The sequence below is a fragment of the Equus caballus genome, chromosome 18 (genome assembly GCF_041296265.1).
Source record: "Equus caballus isolate H_3958 breed thoroughbred chromosome 18, TB-T2T, whole genome shotgun sequence".
Lineage (NCBI taxonomy): Eukaryota > Metazoa > Chordata > Mammalia > Perissodactyla > Equidae > Equus > Equus caballus.
In genome coordinates this window covers 17394124-17419210 of record NC_091701.1, presented here as the reverse complement: position 1 = coordinate 17419210, position 25087 = coordinate 17394124, and the positions used below count along the sequence as shown (strand labels likewise).

General features: G+C 45.2%; 1 protein-coding gene across 1 annotated transcript in view; it reads right to left on the bottom strand.

Moving 5' to 3' along the window:
- Positions 1 to 24841, bottom strand: part of GPR39 (G protein-coupled receptor 39) — a 191123-nt gene extending 166282 nt beyond the window's left edge. Inside the window, exon 1 of the mRNA XM_001488974.6 lies at positions 23256 to 24841. Coding sequence (XP_001489024.2) covers positions 23256 to 24111 — 856 coding nt within the window. The 5' untranslated portion in view covers positions 24112 to 24841. The remainder of the gene's footprint in view (positions 1 to 23255) is intronic.
- Positions 24842 to 25087: the final 246 nt, after the last annotated feature.

The following is a 25087-nucleotide window of genomic DNA, read 5'->3' as shown; positions in this document are numbered from 1 at the left end:
AGCTACCAGATTATTCAATAAAATGTATCCTATCCTCCTTCCTTGACAAATACACCTTCATAATGACAAAATTCTAAATGTGTTTAAAGTTAAGGTTTTTATATGATTGAAAGTTGCAAAATGTCACAGATGAACAACTTTACTGATCATTGCACATGTCTGGGTGTTCTGTCAATACTCCAGCAATGTGAATGAGTGATATAATAAGACTATAAATAATCCATAAATTATTATACATTTATTTCATAAAATTTATCTTCCCTCCATTTCAGTAAAAATGCTAATTATGCTGTCAAAAATCAAATGCTTTAATGTCGAGTGTATTCTATTGCCAACAATGATCTAAATGATTTTAAAAATGAAATGTGATTGTATTCAATGTGTAAAATTTGAACATATTTTCCATCAAAAATTTAAATTACAGTAAATATGAAAATTCTATTTTGACATTAAAATTAAAAGGCAAAATATTAATTAAATTGAATACATATGAACAATTTAAATGAGTTATTTAAATAAAGCTAATTTTATTTATCTAAATTAAATCTTATTAAATATTTTTTAAATGATATTACATCTAATTGCAGCAGTCAACTCCTTTCTAGTTGCTAATGTAAAGAGTCAATTGTCACCTAAAACTATACAGAGTTCAGTGATATGAAATTTTTAATATTGAAAAATGTTCCTTAGTCACCCTGTGCAACTGTTGGGAATCCACGAGTATCTCTGAAACCACAAATTGGAACAAAAACAGAGGCAAGGTGTGGTCAGCGCTCCTGGGAAACCAGTGCTCAATATCCAAGAATCTAACACATCTCTGCGGTCTGAGAGGAAGAATTTGACAAGACAATTAACTTGCCTTTTCCTCTTCCTAAGAACTTCTGCCACTTGAATCTTCCCTGCACTCCGAAGCAGTGGCTAGCTCTGCTGCTTGCAGTGGTATAACCCAAACACTTTCATGGCAATCAGACGTGCCCACCTTTTGTTTCAAGGACACCGGGCAAGAGATGTGGGGAAACACTTCCCTGCAGCCTGAGCAGTGTTAGTCCCAGTGAAGGGAGTGGACGTTTAAAGTCATGGCTCCTGAACCAGACTCAGAGTGGCCGGGCGTCTATGTGTTGACTGAGTTTGTGTGGGTGTTTGTGATAATGCACAGGCTGAGGGCTGGAACCCCTCAGGCCTGAACAGAAGGACTAAACTGCAGAATCTCCACGCCACTGAGGCATGAAGTGACTTTGAGATGGGACACCGGAATCTACACTTGTCTCAACGGGTTCTTGCCCCCATGTGCCTCTAAGAGCGTGAGCAGTCACTGTTCTGTGTGCAACTATAAGGTCTCAAGATTCGTATTTTTCTTTGACCAGCTATTTTGCCTGCTTTCCAACTAAATAATCACACAATCTGTTGCAACGCAGAAGTAAAAAGCAATGGGGTTGGACTTAATGAAAGAGGGCACTTTGGTCTCCAATGTGCTGCCTCTCTGTCTTTCAAGGACAACTGTGACTACACAGGCTTTTTACCTTCACACTGACTTTAGAACCTGGGCTCCAAATCAGAGATAACCCCACCATGAAGGACAAACACCCTTGGAGTAGGTGTGATGGGGAGTGAAGCAAGAGAATCTCAAGAAGCAGGTGAAACTCTGGAGCTTGAGTCAGAGCACAGGTGAGATGCTCCTCTGCTGAAGAATCTCTTTCTAGGGTCAGACCTTGGAGAATCTGAGTCTTGGATCATAAGACACAGAACATTTCTTATCAGGAGGTTATTGACCACCCCCTCCACCCCGCCTGCCCATAAATCCTAGTCACATGTAAATTTAAATTAGCTTAAACAAGTTGCCTTCCTCCTAACACCTAGCATAACAGCTGAATGGAACAAATGGAAGCTTGGAGCTGCTGAAGAAGAGAAGAAAAAGAAGTAATTGGGGTGTATTAATTACTTCATTTATTAGGTCCCTTCCTAGTGCCCTTGCACAGCCCCTCCCAACATAAAGCACCAACCCCAGCACTTCATTGCATTGGTTTGTTAAGTACAGAGTCTCCCCGACTTGAAGGACATTCAGAGTCTTATTCTTCCCATTATTCTCAGTTCCTTCCTTAATAGGCATTCAACAAATATTTGCTATCTGAAAAAGAACACAGGCATGCATGAAAAGAAGGTCTCTCCTGCAAAATGAATGAGTTTCTAAACCAAGAGTTTATAAACTAACTTTTGGAATGTAACATATTTGTAAGCAGGGAACTATCTGCCCTGACCACCATCCTCACAGGGTCTTGCCTCCTAGTTACTTATATACACGTCTCATTTCCTGTACTGGAAGCTCCAGGGCGCACAGAGTGGTCCAGGGTGTTCCCCCTCACTATGGGCCTAGCGCAGAGGCTCGGAGGAAACAGAACACCAGACTAATTTTCAGAAAGAATGAAGGAATGAAGAATAGTAATAGTCACTCGAGGCAAGTTCTAATGGACCATAGGGAAGCCTTCCTGGGATTTGATTTAAATAGTAATGTCTGTTTGCTAAGGCCTTCACTCACATAGACAAAAAAGAGAACAGAGTGTCCTTCAGGAGGACAGAGGAGGCAAGCCAGATGGAACGTTAGTCTGGAGCACTTGGATCCCCCTGGAGTTGCTTGAAGTCTGCCCTACAGAGGGCACATGTGTCTCTCATCTCCATGCTGGTGTCAACTCCTACTACACCACTTTAGTCTCTCATTTTTTTTTTAATGACAACCCTACCATTAATTTTAAAATCCCAATGACTAAAAAGGTTTGAAATCAGAATATGCTCTAAAGTGCTTTAGCTATGCTCACCATTAATTCCTTCCTTCCCATTGACCCTGATATCAGTGGTTGTTAAGCTTTGTTAACTGGTGGATCTCTTTCTAGGGTCCGTCAAGTCGTTAATCCAAGCACGGGGTTGGCATTTACTTGCCCACTCCTGGAATTCAAATTAATGTCAAGGGCATCTTTCAGTGGCTATTACCATTTCCTCTATGAATCTATCACCCAACTCACCGTGCTTCTCCCCTAAGAAGCTGCCCATGCCTCTCAGTTCACATCCCTAGGAATGTAGCAAAAAGAGGTTTGGAACCCAGCAGTCCAGCTCCAGGGTCCACGCTCTCCGCTCAGCACCCCCTTGGCCCAGTCCAGCCAAGAACCACAGCTCAGGCCATTGTGGGGCAGGTGGAAGGGGTTTTTGAGACCTTTCTGCCACACAGTACTCATTGCAATTAACCACTGTCAGAAAACTGTCACCAGCTCTTCGCCCGACATTTCTTCCAGCAAGAAAAGGCTGGGGTTTGTGACCTGCTGTCGGCATGGTGGGACTCTGAGTTGTTTCTCCGGAATTAGGGCTGAGCTCCAAGGAGTCACCTGCTGCCCACAAACCTTTGCGGCCTGCATTCTGTAGTCACAAGATGATGGGGTAGGAAGGGTGTAAGCGGGTAACACACTTTAGGGCTGCCCATAAATGCTGACCATGCATCTTGAACTCCAATTCCTTTGTAGACAAACGTGTGAAACGGCCTGGTGCTGCACCACAGGAAGTGGGAAGCCCGAAGCAAACTGGAGACAGCGTGTGCTATCCATGGCCTTCAAATTCTTCAAAAAGCAAACAAACAAACACTGGGTCAGGCAAACAAAACTCATCCTGGCCACCTCCAGCCTCCAGGCTGTTCGTTGTAAGATCTGCTTGAGGATGCAGGAAAATGAATAAACACTCTGTGTTCCCAAGGATTTAAGAAAAACTCCCGTCTCTCATCAGAGCCATCGAAGCCTGTAGCTTCAGGGATGAGCCCCTAAACCATCAACTAAAGCAAATTAAAGCATTTCTCCCAAAACTGTCCTTTTTCTGGCAGGCATTCAATCAGGATACTCCTTCAACTTTCTGTTCTAAGCAGTAGCGTTTTGCTATATGGAAAAGATAAGGACAATTTCAAACCTAGCCAAAGGCATCTAATTTTCCCGTAACAGAAGCCCCACCATTGTCAAGTAGAGCCGCGTCTGAGCTGCCTGCACAGGATAACTTCTCCATTTTCAACAGAGCTGTTAAAATAATCTGTCTTCCTTCACAGCCATTTGCCAAGAACCTCTTGGCATATTGTCTTAGTGACATCTGAAAGGCTATTTCTACCCACAATACCTTTATTTCGAGCTGCACATTAGCTTGTCATCAAGATGCTGTTACTAAAAAGAAAACAAAGTAGCCACTCACATTTGGTTTTCTCTTGATTTTTAAAATAGATGATGGCCTTGACGACACTGTGATTTTCCAGGTTTAACTGCTTCTTCCGATCACATTTCCCATGGCATGCTTCTTACAAATGGCCAGGTGCAGCATGAAGAGAAACCATGTTTGCAATTTGGCCTCCCATGTTATTTACACTGGAAAGGTGGAAAGCTGCATCACAGGGGACTATTCTTATGAATGTTAGTAAAAATGGCATCATGGTTGGAGCTCGGCATTTTGGCATTTGGCTGTAACGACTGATGTGCCACATGTCAAAAGAACTAAACCTACACATGCTCAGTGCCTCATATTAATGTGCCATGAAAGGGAGGCAGAGGAATTCTTGACAGCCACGTAGTGAGGGAATGAGCGACTGCGTGCGTATTTTTCCCTTCTCTCCAGTGTGTAGGTGCTGTGTGCCCTTAAGAAGTGACAGAAAGGCAGGGAGAATGATTAAACGCTGATTCAGAACTAAGTAAGGGCTTCAACTTGAAACGTTCATGTCCTTGGGGGTCAAAGGCACAAGTCGGTAAACTTTTTCTTTAAAGGGCCAGGTAGGAAATATTTTAGGCTTCACAGGGCCACAGATCACCATCACATATTGTTTCCTTTTTTCCTATGATTCTTTAATTGTGAGCTGTACAGAAACAAGCCATGCCATGTGTAGTTTGCTGACCCCTGGCCTAAGCAAAATAAGGGGTTGTCTGCCAGCGACCTCAGGCCAAGAGGGCATGCTAACTCATGAAAGCAGCTCAGCATCCCCTATTTGAGTTGGAGCTACAGGTGGATTATACCTAAGCATGGATTATACATGACTGGTTGGACCTTGAATATCTTTTACTCCACCCTTTAAGTACAACCGTGATCCTTCTGGCCAGGAACTGAAAATACCCCTTCAGATTAAGCTCAAATGCTGCCTCCTCCAAGAAGGCTTCTCAGACTGCTGCAGCACACCCATCCCTTCCCTGAACCACCGACGCTCCCAGTACACCAGGCTCTCCATATAGGACAAAACTGCTCATGATAACAGTTACTAACCTCAGGACATTCTACGCTTCACCAAACACTTTCACCAGCATTATCTCAGTAAAGCTTCAATTGCAGCCAGAGAAAAAGGCTCCTAAAGGTCACATGTATTGTCCAAGGTCACATTACTAGGAGGAGGCAAATAGGACTCGAATCTGAGGTTGTCCAGCTCCTTACACCACTCAGCTGCCCCTGGTTCTCCCTTCCTATGTCTGTCCTATGCCTTATGCTTCTCTGTAGCCTCCCAGCCAGAGCCTGATACACACGGGCCCAGCACATCACGGCTGCTAGTAAATACCTCGGTGTGACTTAGAGGTGAACCTCAGGTACGCGGGCTGAGAAGATACTGATGGCCATCACAGTGCAAGGCGAGAGAGGAGAAGGAGGCAGCCACTGCTCGGCACCCATCACCCACTGTCCCGGATACACTCCTTCAGACACAAAATGATTGCCCAGCAGGTGACGCTGTGGGAGCAGAGCCAGGCGCCTCTCCTCACACTTTGTGGTTCCCTCCAAGACCCTCATGCCATCACACACACTCCCTGCATCTCTCTTCCCAAGCTCCTCCCCAGGAGCATCCAGGGAGTATTGGATAGTGCCAAGCTCTTCAAACTGTGGGTCAAGACTCACTCGTGATCATAAAATCAGTTTAGTGGCTCAAGACTGCTATTTTTATTAATGAAATGAATAGAAAAGACTAAAATTCATTTCAAATTCTAAGGTAAGGATGGGCGAACACTGTACAGCGAAACTTTTGTTCACTATGTGTGTGGGGGTGCATGTGTTTACTGTGATACAATAGAAAAGTTCAAGCAGTTCTAACAAAGCGGTAATAACACGAGGCCTGGAGCCCATCCACTGGGGTCAAATGAACCTCTGCACTTAATTGCTGTGTTACCTCAAGTAGGTTCCTTAAACTCTCTATTTTAATTTGCTTATCTGGAAAGTAGAGTAAATAATTGTGCCCACCTCATAGGATTTCTGTGAGAACTCAATGAATAAATACACAAAGCTTCTTAGAACACTTGGCACATAACAGGTACTGAAAAAAACAAAAATTTAGCTAATATGATTAGTTCTCACAATCATCCACATGATGCCACCACAAGATGAGGAGATATACTACTGCCATCCCTTTTGTGCGATGGAAACTGAGGCAGAGAGAGATGGACAAAGCAGAGAGCCAAACCAGGACCCAGAGTTTCCAGCCTCTTCTCTACCCACAAGGGAACACTATTCCGTATCACCGAAATTTCTTTCAGCCCAGGGGGCTCTTTCTAAGTGGAATATAACTACAAATATTACCTGCTACCAACATTTCGCTGCTTTGTGATGAGGATTGATGAGACACTGTCTATAAAGTGCTTAGGGCACCTCCCAGACAAGTACAATGTAAATTCAGAATGTCATTTTAATGTTCTCATTATTATTATTGAAATGGGAAAAATGGAGAGAACATGATTTCAGCGCCACAAGTTTTAATGGGTGTCAGGAAAGTGGATTCTGGGAACAATTGGTTACCAAGGTACCTACATCTCAGATCGACCAGCACGACATAAGTAATATCTAAGCCATCATTGTTTATTTCACAGTGAAAGTCATCTTTCCCTCCTTGGGGCGGAGTTTTTTGTGTTTTTGGAAATAAAGCTTGACTTGATGACAATCTTTCAAAAATTTATTTCGATATGTCGATTGCCATGGCCAATAATGCCCTGGCCTTACAGGTATATGAAAAAAACCCATCAATGTGTTCATTAATCAAAAGCTCTCACCCAGAATGGGCTGCCAGGGCCTGGAGCTCTGCTCTTCTAGTAACTTCTCACCGAATAAAGGTCAAAGGCAAGTGATTTCAGAAGCATAGAGATCTCAGTGAGCTTCTGAGTCTAAATCTTTCACCCAGATGAGCATCCAGCTAGGGCCACCTGAGAGCATTCCAGAGGCTCCTCAAAGCCATCAAGAATCACCTTTCCGGGGCTACCACTTTTACCTCATGAAAAGGAACTTAAAAAGTTTTTATATTGCATCAGGCAATGATACATGATGGAATGAAACACAAATGTCCACACATCTTTACGATAAAGACGAGGAGACTTCACAGACTTTCTACTCCATGGAATGCTGAAGACTGGAACCACCTTTTGTATTGTTTCTATGGAGACACTGGGGACAAACTCCTCAAGTTCACCCCTTTTATGCTTCCAAGAGGAAGTAAGTTGAGATTGGCTCAAGATGATAAGTCAATGGCCCAGCAAGGACTAGAATAAAGTTCTCTTGAGTCCTCAACCAGAATTCTTTCTGTAATATGACAAGGTCATTATAAGAAACTAGCTTTTATTAACGAACTTGTTCATGGCAGGCATTACAGTAGAGGCCTCCATATACTTCCCATGGAAGCTCAAATCCCACTGAATCTCAAATTTGAGGTCAGAGTACATCCAATGTAGAGACGACGAAACTGAGGTTCGGAGCTGCTGAGAAATTTGCCCGAGGTCACACACACTTGTAAGTGATGGAAAGGAAATTAGAACACAAACCTTTTGTGCTGTTCCACAGCATCTCTTCAAAGGTCAAGAGACTATGCTCACATACCACATTAAATACTTTCTGGCACCCCTTTGCCACCTGTAGTAGGCTGAAAAATGTTGCCCCCAAAATCAGGCCCTAATCCCTAGAATCTATAAATGTGACCTTACAAAGAAAAGTGGTCTTCGCACATGTGATTAAGATAAGCATCTTGAGATGGAGAGATTAGCCTGAATTAACAGTGTGGGCCCTTAATTCCATCAGACATATCCTTATAAGAGGGAGGCAAAGGGAGATTTGACACACACAGAGAAGATGATATGAAGATAGAGCAAGGAGAGGTTTGAAGACGCTGGCCTTGGAGATTGGAGCGATAGGGGCCACAGGTCAAGGAATGCCAGCAGCCACCAGAAGCTGGAAGAGTCAAGGAAGGCATTCTCCCTCAGAGCCCCCCTGCGACACCTTGACTTTGGCGCACCTTGATTTGGAATTCTGGCCTCCAGAACTATGAGAGCATAAATTTCTGTTGCTTTAAGCCATCAAGTTTATGGTAATTGTCAACAGCCACAGGAAACTGCTATGCCACTCTTGCATCACTCACATCATGACAGACAGAGCACTTACACACGGTGGCCCCGTCCACTGACTGAAACCCACGCTCTCTCCTCTTATTCTCAGTACAGACAGCTCACATCAGATTCCTCCCATTCAGGAATCACCGCCAAAAAGAGACTACGAGGAACTGTTTGGAAAGCAGCCTCCTTGCTTCTCTCCTTGCAGAGAGGGAAAATAGGAACTACCCCCACGAGAGAAGCTAGCTAATAAAAAACTCAAAGACTAATCAGCATTTTGACATGAAACTAAAACATTTTCTCAACAAAACTTTTCATAAATTACTATTTTTTCTTTCTTCAGTAACTTTTTGAATTTCCAGAAGGCAAGGAATGCACCTCATTTACTCCCTGTTTTGTGTGGTAAATAACCTTGACATCAAAGTGGGATTTATACCTGAAACAAGGAGTCCTGGCTTAAGGCCAATATTGTATTAAGACAGAAATGGAAAATGCCAGAAGCAGAGGGCACATCTGACCCTGAGGCACAGCTGGAGACCTTTGCTCTCCAGGTCAAGGTTCAAACAGAAACTGACTTTGTGGTAACGAAAAGCCGCAATGCAACACCTGGTCAGTGACATGGGTGGATGAGTCAGGTTCCCAGGCAGGAAATACGCTCCATGGATTTGGCATTAACCAGCCTCCTGACAGCTGAATTTTGGAAGGGGGAGGCTCTGCTGCTGGTCTCTCCTCCCCCAGCCCTCTAACTGCCTCACACACTAAGATGACCTGACCCCTGGGAAACATCACTAAGGACTCAGGAAGGGAAAGAAGGAGATACAGAGAGCTGACCACACAAGAATAGCATGAGGGAAAGTCTGCGTGGTGTGAAGAAACTTAACAGTCATGGTGCTAATCCCCAAGCTTGATAAGGCTTCTGCAGGGCGTCAGCTGTTTCTCTCCTGGCAGCTTTCCTGGGCACAGCAGCAATCCTTGGGGACCACGCCTCTCACTGCACGCAGTCTTGCTGGCACTGTCCATCATACTACCCTCATCTCAGCCTCACAAGGGAGTGGACACACAACCCCAACCAGCCCAATAAGAGCCTCAGCCCTGAGAATCTGATCCTGAATGGAGTGACAACAAAGATGGGAAAATGCCTGAAGCTAACTCCTTGATGATGGAGCTCAAGCACGCTGTCCATGAGTTTCTTCCCCCTAGATCCCTGAACAGTCGGGTCCTTTAGCTTTTTCTCAGACTCTGTGAGCTCATACTGCCAGAAAATTCCTTTTTTTTCTTAATAAGGCAGGTTCAGCTTTTCGGCTTGCAGTCAAAGAACTCTGGCACAGCTACCAAATTCAGGGTCTCCAAGGCCAGGCCCAAACTGCCTTTCCAACTCCCTCTTCCCCCACCCTCAGTCCTGGCCCCACATTGGAATCACCTACAGCACTGAAATAACACAGACGCCCAGGGCCCCACCCCAAAGATTTCGATGTAAATGGAATGGGGCACGGTTTAATACTCCACAGGTGATTCTAAAGTGCACTAGGGTTGCCAACTACCTCTCATGACCCTTCATGGCCAAACCTGTCCACTCAGCATCATCAGACCCCACGGCACCTGCACTCCTCACATTGCCTCCCCTGCCTGCAACACACCCAGTGGCCACATTAGTCTTCTTGCACTCCTTCCTGCCACTCCTCTTCTCAAAAGCCTTCCATGGCTCCCCACTGCCTCCAATATGTAGTCCCAATCCTTTAGTCTAGCTATCAACTTCCTCCATATTTGACCCAATCTACTTGTCAATCTAGAGTCAGTGTTCACTGCTCCCCTTTGAGTCCCCCACACCAGTCCAATTGTTCTATTACCTATTATCTGGACATACAGAGTTCTTAGCACAAACAACAGAGTCCTTTCCAGTATAAACTGGAAATGAGGCTACTGGTTTTTTCACATAATCCCTGGGAGGGCCAGAGAATTGGGTATCAACCAAGAATCACATCAGATTATCCCACCAGACTGTGCCAATGGAGACACACTGCAGAGACACTGCCAACACCTAGGCTGGGAGGCTGCCTTTAGTTCTCCTGTCTTTGCTCTCTCTCAGTGCCACTCTGTCACACACTGGCCCCATCCCCAAGGAGACTCCATGTGACTGCTGCTCCTTCCCGTCGCTCTCTTCCAAATGAGACTCTCATGCCAGTGCAGATGACTGATGCAGCCCAGGTCACACGCTGTACCCTAGCTGCAAGGGATGCTGAGAAAGAAGGTTCTGACCACTACCTTGGGGAAGCAGGATTCAAACAGAGGGAAATTCTCCAAGCATAAGAAACATACTCAAAAGCTGCTGGGTAGCCTAAAAGCAAGTCAAACGTACACCAGAGTTGGCATCGTGGTTTCTTCCCTCCACATCCCTCACTGCCCATAAGTCCCCCAGCTGAAGCACATCCTTTTTTAAGAGTCCATTTCTCTGCTTAGGGAAAGAACATGGACTCTGGAGTCAGATCTCAACAGGTGATGACCTTGGGCAATTCTGAAAAGTGGGGATAATTCTATCCTCAGGATGGTGATGTTATAAGGAAGGCTGACCCCTTAGCTGGCTGGTCCCAGGGCTCTGGCCAGCCTCGGCAGCAGAATCCTAGAGCAGAAGCAGCAACAGGAAGCACTTTGAACAAAACAACTACTTTGAATGAAGGACCAAATGCCTCATTTTCTGGGCAACTCCTAAGCCCCTTTGAATTTTCATACAACCTGAGGAAGGGAAAGCCTCCCCTCTAACTTTACTGAGACTGAATCTTCACCACCTTGCAGATGGAGGCTTGGAGCCTGATTTAAGTTTCTTCTCAAAAATAATGTGAAGTTTCTTGTACCTAAGTGTCATGGAATAAATTCCACTTGTCACAACTACACAGAATTCTTATCACAACCAGAAGTAGTTCTTATTACATATGGTTCGTTTAGTTATTCCCAATTCATGTTTTCTATATGTTTTGACTTAAAGAATCCCCTCCAAGTGTCATAAATGAGTGCTTTGCACACGTTTAACGTGCAGAGGAATCACATACATACAGAGGGACCTGCACACAACGCAGATTCTAATTTAGCAGGTATGGGGTGTGCCCACTCTGCATCTTCCAACTTCCCAGGTGATGCTGATGTTGCTGATCCGTGGACCACTCTGCGAATAACAAGACTGGAGACAACATCTCTGGGGTGAGTGAAGTTCAATTGACCACTCCATTCAAAATTCCGGCGCCCAGAACCAGTTTACTTCTTTAACAGCCACTACCCCCACTCTGCATCAAGGGTATATTTAAGCTTCCTTCTAGAAGACTCCAGCTTTGTACTCTGACGCTCCAACTAGTGAACTATTAAGCTCCTTGAAGGAGGGCAACAGTATCTTGATCTCTGCAGTCCAAATGATATCATGCACATTTTAGGCTTCTGTAAATACTTGATGAATGAAGCGCCAACATGAAATGCAAAGACCCACTGGTATGATTAGAGCAGGGTAAAGTCAGTCCAGGAAGGCTTCCCGGAGAAAGTGGGCCTTCAAGAGATCCAATAATGAGGAGAACCCCAGGCTCAAGAAGGAAAACAGCCTGCTTCTACACAAATCTTCATCCTCTGGAAAGCCACATTCGTTCACCAAGGCCTCCCATTTACCTCCCCTGGCAAGATAAATTGGAACTTGAAAAACAGTGACAATCCATCAGCTGTCCTTTAAATATACAAAATATGCAACTGTCATTTCAATGTGATGTTTAATCCTTCAGAATTGCAGCTATAGAAAGTAGACCCATACATTTCCCAGAAAGCTTTGTTTCTGTTGAGTATATCAAGTCTCCCAAAGAAGAGTACACAGAAAACCAGAGACTCTGCCCAAACACCCTGTGTGTAGTGTTGCGTTTCTAAGGTAAGCTGGATGTTTCCCCCTTCACTAGAGAAAGAGGATGGCTTTTCTTTAAAAGTTCAATGAACCTTATCACTCCAACTGGGCCTGACTCCCATTTCCGCACGCCTTTGGTTTCATGGCTAGTTAGACATTTCACAAGTACAATAGCAATTTGATGCTGCAGCCCTGCCTCCTGATCCCCATCTGTCAGATTCTGGTAACACCACTGCTCTCCAACCACCCAGCCACCCTTGAGACGTGTAAAGCAGTGTGATGCGCTGTCTAAAAAGCCTCTGCCTGCCAGAATGACTCTTACACACAGGGAGTGCAAACAGGAAATTTTGTCAAGTTTCTCAGCTGGCAGAAACCCTAACATCAGAAAATGGTGAAGTTTGTTAGCCCGACACATCTCTCTCATTCAGACTCGCTGCCAGCATTGGGCTTGGCTGCCCCTCCTCTTTCCACTTGAAGTTAAACGATGAAGAGTGTAGGCACGTTCTCCTCCGGTGAGGAAGGCTCCAGGAAGCAGCCCAGACGTTCGCTTATGTACCAAACATTCATCCAGCACCTACTAAGTGCCAGGCTAAGAGGAAAGAGAGCTACCAAAAGGATGATAATCAGCAGATGAATCCACTACAGTCTTCCTCTTTCACAAGAGAGGTGTCAGAGTTCCAGAATTACAGCTGGTGGCACTCACACCTGTAAATTTTGAAATCCCCAAACAAGAGTCTGAAAGTTCAGAGAAAAGTCCATGTTGCCCTGGACCTTGGCAAACCTCCTCAGTACGGAGCCCCTAACAGGTACACAATAAATGGTTGGGGAATTAAGGAATGGCTGGGCCATGGGTGCAGTTCTTGGAAGGTGTGACTTTTCAAAGAGAAGCTTCTAGAGATCGGGCCTGACTTGGAAAATATAACTAAGTCAGGACATGTGTTTACCTTGGAGCCTCTTTATCAGGGTTCAGGAAATGTACTCATTTTTCTATTGTTATGTAACAAATTAGTACAAATTTAGTGGCCTAAAAGAACATCTATTTATAGCACACAGTTCTGTAGATCAGAACTCTAGACACAGCATGGCTGGATCTCTGCTCCAGGTCTCGAGGGGTTGGCCAGGCCAACTTCTCTTCTGAGGCTCTGGGGAAAATGTGCCTCTCAGTTCATTCAGGTCCCCAGCTCCTTGCTGGCTCCCAGCTCTAGGGGCTACCTCCGTTCTCTGCCAGTGGTCCCCTCAATCTCCAAAGCCAGCAATGGAGAATTTCTTCCTTACCAAACCCCGCTTATGCTTTGAATCTCTGACTTCCCCATCTCTGACCCCTAGACCCAGATTTAAAGGGTCATGTGACTCGATTATGCCCACGCAGAAAATTTCCCTATTGTAAGGTCAATGGATGTGGGAACTTCTGCAAAATCGCTTCACTGCAACACCTTGATTAGCGTTTGTTGAATAAGTGGGAGCAGCTGTGTGTACAGCAGGGTTCAGGGATCTGGGGAACCATCTCAGATTTCTGCCTACCACAGGGAAGGAGAGGAAAGGCCGGTGGAGCCAAAGTTATTTCCTGAGGATCAAGTTTGTGCGGTTTCCCTCCTGTCCAGGAGCAGCGGCCACTGTCTCAGGGTTTCAATCCTTGAACCTACTAAGCAGTGCCCAGCCACTGTGTCCCCAGCCCAGCAGGGAAGACTGAAGAAATATGAGCGTGTCATGTCCCTGATCTCAGGGAGCTCCAAGGATAGTCAGGGAGATGACACCTGCGCCGGCATCTGAGAAACGTCTAAGACGGCTCGTCATTCATGGGAAGATCAGTGTAGGAAGGCTTTGAGGAAGAAGTGGGGCCTTGAAATTGTCACTGAAGAATGAGCAGGCCCTTATACCATAGCGATAAGTTAGAGCTGCTGTGCCCTAGGTGAGATCTCTGGAGCTACCTCCTAACCAGAGCCTAAGCAATGTTGGGGATGGGCCCTCTGTGCTGGGAAAACATGAGATGCCAAATGGCAGTAGAGCCATCCTCTGGCTGCGGCGGGCTGCGATAGCAGCAAGACAGGAAAACCAAGAGCCAGGGGTTTGGCTAACGGCAAGAAGAACCAACCGGCATCAGCTGCTCTACCAGAACTGTGTTCCCATGAGGGACTGTCTCTTTTCACTCTGAGAACATGGCCAGGCCTAAATTTGGACTCAAACTGCAGTGTCACAAATACCACCACCCCAGGGGCAGCCCCACAAATTTATCTGTGCTGCTTTACTCCTTAATACCTCTCAATGATTTCCAAGGAGAAATGTCAAATCCTTTAGCTATGGTCGTGTCTGGAACTGGCTGCGTGGTGGTTGATCTAGTCCCCCAGCCTGGGCTCGTGATGCATTCAAGGTAGGGCTACAGAGCTGAGGGATCCTTTTGCACTCTTCACAAAACCTGTCTTTCAAGACAACTGCCTGCCTAAAGAGGTCAAGAAATCCAGCTTTTGGACCCAAAACTGATCAACAATACTCTTGTACTAGATAGTACCTGCTTTTTTCTTCCCTGGGGTGATAAGCTCATGGCTCAGACTTGAGAGAGATGGCTGCAAGTCACTGCAATTTAAGGGGGAAATAAAAACATATTGGCTGAATATTTTCAAAATATTGTCCCCGCTGCATCCTCTTTCCACTACCCTAAGTACCCTCCTGCTAACTTGTGGCAAAAGGGCCTGCTCAGAAATCATTCTTAGAGTTGTCTCACTGTATTAACATCTTGCTAAACAGAGTTCAACAAGGACTGTTAAATACCACCCTGATCGCTTTCATTTCTTGGTTACTTCTGGCAGGTACACATGGTGAGAGCTGATATTCAGGGGCTGATTAACACAGACTGTTCTTTTGCTCAGGGGAGATAAAATCTTAAGTGTTCTCCAAGATGGCTTGAATTTTTGGAGGCCTTGGAGGAATTAGATTCCTTCCAAACAGAGTATCTTTAGGTTCAAACTAACCAGAAAATTTTTGAGGAATGATAAACTTCTACAGGAATCCACCCCAAAGGAAAACAGAACATCATTTCCCAATTTTAAGCCGAGGCTTGTTCATTTACCTATTCATTGAATATTCAATGACTATTTAACATATATTTACTGAATAGTCACTGACTGTTCAACACATATTCATTGACTATTCAAAGACTATTCAACATATATTTATTGAATATTCAGTGACTATTCAACATACATTCATGGAATATTTGCTGTGTACCAGGAACCATGTTAGGATGGAGGTACAGTGTTGAGCATAATTAGGGATAGCTCCTGCCCTCAAGGAATTAGAAGGAAGACAGACATCAATCGAATGATCTCACAATTAAATGTAAAACCATAACTGTGAGTCTTGTTTCAAAGGAGGTTTAAACAAGTCAAGGGGGAGGGATTGAGCTTCCCAGGGGAGATTTGAAGATGGTAACGTGGTAAAGGGACTGGTAGGGGGCAGAGAGAGCATGGAGTAAGACCCAAAAGCATTTTAGGCAGAGGAAACAACATATACCAAGGCCAGGCTGTAAGCGAGAGCCTGGCTACTGTCCATTGGAGGAATTGAAGGGGACGAGTGGGGAAGAGCAATTAAGGGGTGTTATGGACTGAACTGCACCCCCCCAAATTCATATGTTGAAGCGGTAACCCCCAATGTGACAGTATTTGCAGATAGGGCCTTTAGTGATTAAGGTTATTAATCTTAAGTAAGATTAATAATTAAGGTTAAATGAGGTCATCAGGGTCGGGCTCTAATCCAACAGGACTGGCTTCCTTATAAAAAAAGGAAGAGATACCAGAGGTCTGTCTCTTTGCGTGCGCACAAAGGAAGGGCCACATGAGGACTCAGGGAGAAGGCTGCTATTTGCAAACCAAGGAAGACATCTCACCAGAAACCAACTCTGCCAGCTTGATCTCAGATTTCTAGCTTCTAGAACTGTGAGAAAATGTCTGTTGTGAAAGCCACTCAGTCTGTGGTATCCTGCTATGGCAGCCCGAGCCCACTAATACAAGGGGAGAACCGCGCTTGATAAAGTTGGAGAGTCAGCTGACCAGGAGGGGCCTTATGTTAAGATTTTCATCCTTGACATAAGAGCCATGGGAAGCCACTGACAGGCTTGAATTCGATGGGGTTGGGAATGGGGGCATCAATGAGGTCCAGTGGCTGCAGCATGAAAAGCAGCCTGGATAAGGCAAGAGTAGATGCAGACATTCCTCCAGGGATGACACATCCAAATCAAGGTCCCTCACCTAGAGAGCAGACTTGCTGGAAACAAAGTAGAAAAGGCACTCCAGGAGCTCCAGCTTTTTGAAAGTGTTTGCAAAGGAAGGTGCCCACCAGAGAGCAGGACCCAGGTGAGGCTGAACATATTTACAAGAATTGACAGCAGCAATGATGACCTGTCTTCTCTGCAGTCGTCAGTGAGCAGCCAAGGAGTAGAGGGAGACAGCCAGTTGGGTTGTTCCATGGTTGCAGACCAGCAGGGCAGGTGGACAAAAGGAAAAGACAGTGAGCGTTGACAGTGTCATCCAAGTGGCAGATCAGGAGACCTTGTCTAGTGGGGCAGGATGGGGCTCCTCGACTCCCAATTCAATATTCTTCCTTTGTGCTGTCTCTATTCACAAATGGCTTTTATCTGAGTGGTTTTAGCTGAACACTTTGCTCCACTGAGGCTTCTGCTGCCTTATTACACTTTGGCAGCCCCCATGAGGCAAACAACTAAGACAGATGAGCAGGCTTGCTAATGAATGGGGACTGGAATTCCAACATTCCCTTCCATTGGAATGATGCATCTCTCCAAGAGAGAAATGAAATCTTTGAGACTGCCTGATTATAACAACAAAGCAGCATTATTATATTTGTCTGCTGGGATGATCGCAGGACACTTGCAATTTATGACAGCTATCGCAAATAGAAAAATAAACATGAAGTACTATTTATTACAGCCACATCTACACCAATAAAGAGGGGAAGAGAATAGAGGCAATAACCTGAACATGTGAGGGAAAACTTTTTCCTGAAATATCTGAATATTTTACTCAAAATAATATCTTACACTAAGAAAGTCACTAATTTAATTTTGGTGAGAGTTCCCTGAGAGACTGGATTGGCATATCACTTTACATCACAGAAAAAGCCTTTGCTCAGAAAATTAATGACATAAACATGATTGTAAGACCAGTTCTTAAAACAGTCAAGAAAACAACTATTTAAAAATTCTTTGGGCGCCGCAGAAGCATTTTAAGGCATCCATTTCCATGCGATCAGTTTCAATTAATTAAAATTTGGGGTATGACCTGAACATAGGGTGCAGAATTTCATGAAGTCAGTGAAAGGGGAGCTGGGGAACTATATAAATCAAGTGCCAAGCCACTGACAAATGAAGGTCTGGCCAAACTAGACCAGTGAATCCTGAAAGAATGGAAAATTGACAAGGATGATGCTAAAACAGGTACTTCCGTGAGGATGATTTCAATAGCAAAGTAAGAAGCCCTTGGGAGAAAGTCTTCTTTATAATCTTGCTGAGAAAATCAAACACAAAGGCTATCACATAGTTTCGTCAGAAAAACTATGCCCTCAACAAAGCACTTGTTTCATTCTGAAAAATTATTATAAGAATTAACATATAATTATAACCTTTGTTTTATAAAATAGAAGGCAAATTTCTCTTTATAATTTTCAGTTTTGTTTTTCACAATGAAGCCTCAACCAAACTTCCTTTCACATCAAATTTTGGACTCCATTTTAAGGAACTAACTTTAAGAGTTCTTTTCAGGAACTGACAGTCCTCAGATAAAGAGGACCCACTGTCAACATACTTTCTTTCTCTCGTTCTCTCCATCTCTCTCTCTTTCTCTCTCTTGTGTGCACCTGGCTTGACCTCTAAATCTGGGGTATAAAAACGCAGAAGATATGACTCTGGTCTCCTTCTCCCTGGCTCTCCCCACAAATATCTAAATATACATCAACCTTCTCTTTTAGAGTAGTCCATTATGGCAGCAACTCTCAATCTTTTTTCCATCCAAAGATACATGTTGGATGAAGTCCATACTCAAGCTATTCTCCATGTGCAACCCAAGTTGATGCGCAATTCCTGCCACTATATGCAGCTCTTTCCCTTTCCCTCTGACTCAGGAGAGCAAGTCAGAATGCAAAAGAGTATACCTATTATACAGTCCTGAATCTTCTATGATGTTTCTTTAATTTTTTAATTTCACAATTATCTGTAAAAAAAAAAACAATTTCCATAACTGTAGTTGAAATCCAAGTGCCACCCTGCAGATCTCTAGGAGGTAACTTTAACCTAGTCCCAATCACTTTATGTTCTTGGAAGTTAGAAATTAAAACTATACTTCTTTTAAACTACTCTGCTCTTCCACTTTGAGTGGGTGACATTTGACAACACGCCACATGGGCAATAGACACAAACATGGGTGTCCATGGTCCAAGATGCCACATGCGTTGAAAATAACTCCAAGTGACAGTTCAGAAAGATAAAATGGAAGGTCTGGGAAAGTCTCTTGAAAGAAGGCTCATTTTGCATATTCTCAACATCTAAGGACTAAAGAGTCAAACGTACCTGTTCCTTTCCCCCAGAAGAGGCAGTGATGCGGGGTTGGTGAGTGGAGGAGTCGAAAGAAAGATGTCTTGGACTCTCAAGGTCTGGCAATAGCACTCTTTTATTTGGAGAATAGTATGGAATAGCATGGGGACAGGACCCATGGGCAGTAAAGAGCTGTTGCATGGGGACAGGACCCATGGGCAGTGAAGAGCTGCAGGCATGGGGACAGGACCCATGGGCAGTCAGAGCTCCTGCTGCTGCCCTGAGTTGAGGGTTAGGGCTAAATTTATAAGGCATGGGTATGTGACTTATTTTTACTGGAAAAAGAAAAGATGATGTAAAAAGTCATTAAATGATTTCAGCGCAGATGGGGTCTGGTTATTGCGCGGTCATATAACTTTAGATAAGAATCGGGACATATAGATCGGCATGTAGATGAGGATACCCTTGGCTTCTCTCCCTGGGGCAGCCCTAATTCATACCATAAAAATCCACTGGGTCATACAGTTCCGCACGTAGGCCAGGTCACCTTGGGCTTCTCTACCTGGGGCAGCCTTAATCCACATCAGGCAGGAATCCAGAGCAGCAACCTCTGACTGGCAGTGCACAAGCATCACCATGGCCATGTTAGCTGTAACCTTGCAAAAGGAAGTCCAGTACTGATTTCTCACTGAGCTGAGAAGAAGCAAGAAGGGACACTCATATTTCCAGGAATGTGCACTTTTACTTACTAATTGTTTTCTCCTGCAAATTGCCTGAGAGCTAGGAGGTGTCCCCTGGCATCTCCTTCTCTCCCATAGTTCCCAGCTTGTTTTCATTGTTCACCAGCCCAGCACCTAGACTAGACCGAGGTGCAACAGCAAAAGATGCAGAAAGGAAAATTACTATTTTCTACAGAGACTTCCTCATTTGGGGTAGATTTATGAGTTTCGTTTTTGTTATGCAGAAGTTAGCTTTTTTAACAACGAGGGGGGAAAATCCTTAATTGTTTTTTATTGCTTCAAGAGCTCAAAAGACATCTTGTGCTATGACGTCATTTACATTTCACATTAAATGTAAAATATATTTGAAATGAGCAAATATTTGTTTTAATTTGATACATCTGTTAACTGAAATGCTAAAAAGACAGCTAAATCACTATATTAAATTCAGCGATTTGTAAACAATTTATATATTCATTTGTTCTGGGTTAAAAATGCCCCAAAGCATAAGTTTTATGAGACCCACAAAGTAAATTGCATTGTATTAATCTGATGGATGCAGGCCATGATTTCTTTCTCTTCACTCCATTAATTTATTTCCTAACTTGAGTTAATTAGTGAGGTTCCTCTTTTTAAAGCTCTTTGAAATTCATTGGGTGAGGGGGGCATTTGAAAGAACTGCTTTGAAAACCTACTGCAGAGGAAATGGGCTAAATGCAGCCGGTAAATTCCCGCAAGACATTATCGCACATTAAGTACCTGATTGCCATTCAACAATCTTTATGCGGGGAATGCAGTGGGTGATTAATACACAGTTGCTGTAAGAAAGAGGGAGAGAACTAGAAGGAAAGAATGGGAGCAGCAGAGAGAACAAACTCATTCCAAGCGATTCCTAACTGAATGAGAAGATCTCCAACGTCCTATTGGTCTCGAAATAAGAGTCTGTGGCATTCTGATTCTATGCTGCAAAATGGAGAGTGACTTTAATTTCAAACGATACCCACTGGGAGGAGAAGAGATGTCTTTTCAGAGAAATAAACAAAACAAAACAGAGAAGATGTTTGCAAATCATATATGTGACAAGGGGTTAATCTCCATAATATATAAGGAACTCACACAAATGAACAATAAAAAAACAAACAGCCCGATCAAAAAATGGGCAGAGGATATGAACATTTTTCCAAAGAAGATATACAGATGACCAATAAACACATGAAAAGTTGTTCAACATCACTAATCATCAGGGAAACACAAATCAAAACAACACTAAGATACCACCTTATGCCTATTAAAATGGCTAAAATCACTAAGACTAAAAATCAGTATTGGAGAGGGTGTGAAGAAAAGGGAACCCTCATACACTGCTGGGGGAATGAAAACTGCTGCAGTCACTATGGAAAACAATATGGAGATTCCTCAAAAGACTAAAAACAGAAATACCATAGGACACAGCTATCCCACTACTGGGTATCTATTCAAAGAACTTGAAATCAACAATCTAAAGTAACATATGCACCCCTATGTTCATTGCAGCACTATTCACAATAGCTAAGACATGGAAACAATCCAAGTGCCCATCGACTAATGATTGGATAAAGAAGATGTGGTATATATATATATATACACAAGGGAATACTACTCAGCCAGAAAAAAAGACAAATTCATCCCATTTGCAGCAACATGGATGGACCTGGAGGGAATTATGCTTAGTGAAATAAGCCAAACTGAGAAAGACAAACACCAGATGATTTCACCCATATGTGGAATATAAACAAACACATAGACAAAGAAAACAGTTCAGTGGTTACCAGGGGAAGGTGGATGGGGGGGGGCACAGAGGGTGAAGGGGAGCACTTACGTGGTGACAGACAAGAAATAAGGTACAAGTGAAATTTCACATTGATGGGAACTATTATGAACTCAATTAAAAGTAATAAAAATTAAAATTAAAAAAACAAACAGAAACTGGTCCAATAGTGAAAAAAGATAAATCAATTCTTTTTTTCTTGGTCAAAAGCAGCCTTAATTCCTAAATTAGAGTGGGAGATAGTGCCCTGCACTCCAAAAAAAGAAAGGAAATTCATTTACACTAAAGTATGAATTACTGCTAAAAGTTTAAGATACGCCTAAGGGTATATATGGCAAGAGGGAACTAGTCTTTCAACAGATGTTCAAGCAAATCCAATGTCCATTCCTTCCTGGAATATTTCAGGCAGCAGCCAGTGGGTGAAAGAGATTGAGTTGGGCTGAGTGCCTTCCCAAATCCTCAGAGGACCCTACCCGCTACAGACTCCTTACTCCAACCTCCAGAAAGGCTGGCCCTAGGCAGCAACAGCACCAGCCTCATCTAGGTAGCACCCTCCTTGTCAAAGTCCTGCTTTATCTCACTTTCCCTTCACCACCAGCCTGTGAAAACCACAGACAGACACTCATTTCTCTGCTCTGAGAAGCAAAGGCAGAATCTGAGACTGCACTTATATGCATTAGAACCAGGTCTTCTCTTCTCTCAGCCTCAAATTCCTCCTCTATGAAGTGGAGATATAAATCACCTAGCACAGCCCCCAGTGCGGAGTGGGCATCCCCAAATTGCAAACTCCCTTCTCCCATTTTGCAAAGACACTTGCAAAGTCAAGATAGCTGCAGGGACACACCAGAAGCCAGGGTAGGGTTAGGACAAGACCAGGTTCTTTCCATCTCTCTGCAATTGCCTTCACATTTTTTTTCACGTCTAACTCCTGGCCCTGGAACCTGCTACTCAGGTTGCCCACACCAAAACAAACAGCAGTGGGATTTATTCCTTCTCCTTTGTTATATCAACTCCCTCTTGACTCGCACTCACATACCCACAATATCTTTCTCTTGTTTCTGCTAAAACATATTTTGTAAACCTCTTTGCTCGCACATTTTACGTGTCTCCCTTAAAGCCCCCGACTGCAGAAGAATAGCCCCCAGGCCCTCTTCTGAAGGCTTGGGGGCCTGCAGACAGTGGGCTCCTTCCTTCCTGACTCACAGAAGGACCTGACTTTAAATATCTGCATCACAACAAAAGTTTGGAAAACAAACAGCTTCCTCAGCCAGGGAATTAGGTATTTTGAATGATCAATCAAGTCCCAGGAATCTGTGGGGCCAGATTTTGTGGAACAGACAGGCCTGCCACCCCTGCCATGCTTCTCTGCTCGGATAAGAAACAGACCCACCGCAGCAGAACCTCAAGCACGACCCTGGGGAGTGCGCGTCTGAGAGCTCCGGTTTCTTAAGACTTGGGTAGGAGCTCACTCCCGGGGGATAAAACAGCAGCCTGCAGAGTGTGTGTTCCTGACACTCTTGCTTCTCCAAAGGAGGAGAAAAATGGGAACAAAATCTAGTTGCCTGAGAAAGCTTCTCCAGGGCAAAGATGGGCTAGATAAGAATCCTTTTTAACTCCACAGAACCTGGCCCTTCTCGAAGGACTTAACACCTTTCCCGCATTTCCTGACTTGACCCTCACACTTCTCAATATTGTCATCTCCATTTTACCCAAAATATTTTGTGACTTGCTAGAAGTCACAGAGATGCCGTTCTGGAATATACTCAGATCTTCTGACTCCTGGTCTAAGTGCTCTTTTCACCATAACCTAAATGCCCAAAACATAGACAAGAAACATCCAGAGACTCAGATTAATGTCTCTTCAGCCTCAAGAACTTAAGTTTACACTTTCAAGGCAAGACTTCGGATTAAGAGGACCACAGGCAGTTGCAGGTGGGGGTGGGGGCTGCTCTTAGGTTGCCCTCCACCCAGAACTCACTCAGGAATATGATGGTCTGCCTCCTGGCTGTCCTGCTCTCCTCGCTCTCGGACTTCCTCAGCGGCGGCTTCTGCCCCTTCCCGTCCACTGTGCCCTGCTTGCTCCTCATGAGCACCTGCATCATATTCCAGCACATGAAGGCCACGGACACCAGGACCAGAAGGTAGACGATGAAGGCGCTGAAGATGCTGGACTGGAAGACGGTCCAGCGGCTGGAGAGGCTGGTACAAATGGACATGTTGGAGGTCTCGGGTTGTTGGTGGTGGCGGGTGCGCGAGCGGTTGCAAGTGAGACCCCGGTGATTGGGCACGTTCACCAGGGGGTACTCAACTCCCATGGCAAAAAGCAAAGGCAACGCCACCAGGGCGGAGGTGACCCAAACAAAGGCAATCAGCAGCTTCACCTGGCAGGGACCTGACATGGCCTTATACCTGAAGGGGTGGCAAATGGCGAGGTAGCGCTCGAAGCTGAGCGTCAGCACGTGCAGCAGGGTGGCGTAGCTGCAGGTCTCGAAGAGGAAAGTGTGAAGCTTACAGGACACGGTATAGCTGGGCGTGGTCAGGGGGTTCCAGATGATGCTGTAGAACTCCACCGGCATGCCAATGAGGAAGACTAAGATGTCCGAGCAAGCCAGACTCACCATATGATCTGTCACCTCCTTCTGCAAGTAGCCTTTCTTCTGCAGCACCTGGGTCACCCGAATGGTGACACTATTCCCCACGATGCCCACCACGAAGATGACCAGGTACACCAAGATAAGGGTAATTTTGACCCAGGTGGCCACCTCGAATTCGGGGACATGGCTGTGATCAATGACATTGGAGCAGTCACCGCTGCGGCCGCCAAGTGAAGCCATGAGGAAGAGAGCCACGCCGCCAAGTCCAAAGACCTTCTTAATTTCCCTTTCTCCTCCTGGCGGAGCCTGAAGTTCTTGGCTGCAACTCACCAAAGTGGGTGCAGGGCTTTCTCTCACTCGCGCTTACCTGGAAAAGGTAACAGTATTTCAGCTCCTTTCATGGAAACTTCCTGGAGCAGCCCAACGTAGCAGAGGCCCCGGAGGAACATGGGGGTGGGGTTTTGCGGTGTGTGTGTATAGGAGCGAGGCGGGGAGAGCTCGGAGGAAGGAGGGGCTCCTCTTCGGCAGGGAGCGAGCCTTGCGGTCCCCAACGCGCCGGCCTGCTCTGCCTTGCGGCCCTCCGCTCCCCTCCGGGCTGATGGCATCTGCCGACACCAAACCACCCTCCGGGGGCACCCACTCTGGAGCGGTTGGAGGCGGGGTGGTCAGCGATTAATCATTAACCACCGCTGACTGCGCTCAGCGGCGCTCTGCAGACCCAGCCCAGCGGCGGCGTTTGACTCAGCACACAGGCATGGTCCCGAAATCAGATCTTGGCTCCGGAGCACCAGGCGACGGGTGGCCTCGTCGCCCCCGCGGCCACCGCCGAGCCAGCGGTGGCCGTCTGCCTGACGCGCATCTCAGGGAGGCGCAGCCCTGGGGAAGCTGGTGTGCGCTCCCAGGTTTGGAGTCCAGGTTTGAGACTGGAAAAGACAGTCTTCCCCTCTGCTGCCCTGCCCCCATTGCCACAGCTGCCTTATGGTGCCTTCAAAGGTTGGGCCAGCACCAGTTTGGGGGCGGCTGGACCAGGGCACCCGCCTCCGAGTTGGCCGCGCCGCCCTGGAGGAGCTAGCAAGAGCTCGCCTCCTTGGTGCCCTGCTTTCAGGGCCCTGGGGTGTTTGCAGTGAACGGTTGGGGTGTGAGCTGCCTGGACCCGCTGCCTCAGAAAGTGACCCCAAGCAGACTAATAGGATCCCTATTAAAACCTTGTCTTTCC